We start from the raw sequence: 2,304 nt of genomic DNA, 5'->3' as shown, positions 1-2,304 counted from the left end.
ATAAACACGTATTGGAGAGAATTTCACAGAGCAAACATAATTGATGACGTAATTTAATTCTCTGATTTGTTGATAAAGATCAGTATTTACATACATATATAAACCCCTATCACCTAGGGAATTTGCATTAGCGAGATAGTTGATTGTGCATTTGGGAGATATGAAATAACACTTCGGCTATGAGTCATGCCCACTTGCAATATATTGTTGACGTAAAAGTAAAATCGCTTAGTCTTAGAATGGAAGGCAATCACGAAAGTCAAGCGTTATGGGAGCGATTTTATGTGTACTCCAACACATTGAACGAAGCTTTGAGACAACGAACACCACCACCATTTGAATCCAATATTGGCTATAAATATATTTACCATCCGTTTGAATATGCGGGAGAAATTTATCGCAACTTTTTGAAAAAGTATTTAAATGGACCCAAGAAGATTTTGTTTGTTGGAATGAATCCCTCACGCTTTGGGTCACTGCAAACTGGTGTAAGATTACAAAAAATCAAATTTCAATAATTTTTTTATTCGCACTTTTAAATAAATTGTAGATTCCCTTTGGAGATATTCCCACGGTAAGAGATCGAATGAAGTTACAAGGTGCCATTAGGAATGCTCCAAATCTGCATCCTAATATAACAATAAAAGGTTTGCAGTCGCCGGAAGAAATAGAAGAAAGTAGTCAACGTTTTTGGAATTTAATTAAGGCAATTTTCAACGGCGAAGAAGATTTCTTAGATCGGTTTTTTGAAAATTGCTTTGTGCACAACTTCTGTCCTTTGGTATTCATTGACAACAATGGATATAATGTATCTTTTGCAGATGTGGCAAAACGTGTGCCCGATATGGAAAAAGCATGTTTGGATATATTGCAACAACAGTTAGAATTGTTACAACCAGAGATCATTGTACCTATAGGTTGGTATGTCTTCGAAAAGCTTTGGGAGTTGGATTACTATAAACAGGGAAAGTGTGTATTGGAGAGAATTCGACATCCTAGTCCCTATTGCTTTGTTGAGGAAAACGATTGGATAGATGAATCTAGAAAGAAACTATTGAACAACAGAACATTTTCCTATATTGTTCGAAGCTAATGCAACTCCAACAAGTAATGATGGATGGATAGGCCTATCAAATTTGTTGACATGACATCATGCATGCATTTTCCATACGAAGGACAAATTGCCAAGTGTTGAAATTCTAACCCATATTAAATGATTTTCTTTCGGCTTCCTGTACATATATTTATTCAAATGTTGTTTTAATCAATTTATTGTAAAGTTTAATAATTTTTTTTTGTTACGTTTTTCGATCGTTTTAATCCAATTATGATAAATAAAATTATCTTTAAACTTGAGGTCAGTGTGGTTTTATTTGGTATTTTCCCCAACATTTTGCAATTATGAAACTGCAATTTTTGGGGTTATCTACAAAATAATCGACATACAACCGACATTTGTCTAAGCAATCGTACCACTACAAATACACGGACACTGGTAATAGAAGGTTAATGATGGTTCTAAATTAAACAAGTAAAAAGTCGTTAAGTTCGGCCGGGCCAAACTTTCTATAACCTCCACCATAAAATAGTCTTAATTAAAATAGAATAATTATTTTATTTCACAATTTTAGGTGTACAAATTTTTCGAACACGGATACCCAAAATTCCTTATTATCTAATCTAAAAAATATGTTCAGTCAGGTGAAAGGTACCACCTCCGGTGCCATATCAAAGTGTCAACCTATCTTTAAAACTTTTGGTGGAAAAGTTTTATAACTGCAGGGAACCTCAACAGTCAAACCAAGGGTAGTTCCGTCAATAACGTCAAACAATGTAGCTAAGACCCTCAAAATAACGAAAATCGGGAGATGCCGTTATATGGGAGTTATACCAAAATGGACCTATGTTGACGATTTTTAGTGAAGAAGTTTCGTGACCACTAACAACTTCAAATGTTAAATTACAGCTAGTTTGATTTTTGGTGGAGATGTTTCGTGACCACAGAAAACCTCAAATGTCAAATTGTAGCTAAAATCCTCAAAATACCGAAAATCGGGAGGTACCGTTATATGGGGGCTATACCCAAAACGTGGACCAATATTGACGATTTTCGTTGGAGAAGTTTCGTGACCACTGGGAACCTCAAATGTCAAATTACAGCTAGTTTGGTTAAAAATTGTAGATGAAATCCTCGAAATACCGAAAATCGGGAGGTACCGTTATATGGGGGTTATAAAAAACCATGGACCTATATTGATGATTTTTGTTGGAGAAGTTTTGTGATCACTGAGAACCTCAAATGTC

The 2,304-nt window shown here is 34.8% G+C and overlaps 1 protein-coding gene across 1 annotated transcript; it reads left to right on the top strand.

Moving 5' to 3' along the window:
* Positions 1-219: 219 nt before the first annotated feature.
* Positions 220-1,361, top strand: LOC141399968 (single-strand selective monofunctional uracil DNA glycosylase-like). Its single transcript, XM_073979363.1, has 2 exons — positions 220-488; positions 551-1,361. The coding sequence occupies exons 1-2, from the start codon at positions 240-242 to the stop codon at positions 1,091-1,093; spliced, it is 792 nt and encodes a 263-aa protein (XP_073835464.1). The 5' UTR covers positions 220-239; the 3' UTR covers positions 1,094-1,361.
* Positions 1,362-2,304: the final 943 nt, after the last annotated feature.

The sequence above is a fragment of the Musca autumnalis genome, unplaced genomic scaffold (assembly GCF_047663935.1).
Source record: "Musca autumnalis isolate F117 unplaced genomic scaffold, ASM4766393v1 scaffold_1, whole genome shotgun sequence".
Taxonomy (NCBI): Eukaryota; Metazoa; Arthropoda; class Insecta; order Diptera; family Muscidae; genus Musca; species Musca autumnalis.
The sequence above is the reverse complement of the archived record's forward strand: the minus strand, read 5'-3'. Positions and strand labels throughout refer to the sequence as shown.

What these genes read in the sequence shown, in the direction of transcription:
- LOC141399968 (XM_073979363.1), top strand. Translation starts at nt 240, where the DNA reads ATGGAAGGCAATCACGAAAGTCAAGCGTTATGGGAGCGATTTTATGTG. An exon ending in TTGGGTCACTGCAAACTGGT is followed by an intron (nt 489 to 550) that starts GTAAGATTACAA and finishes AATAAATTGTAG; the next exon opens with ATTCCCTTTGGAGATATTCC.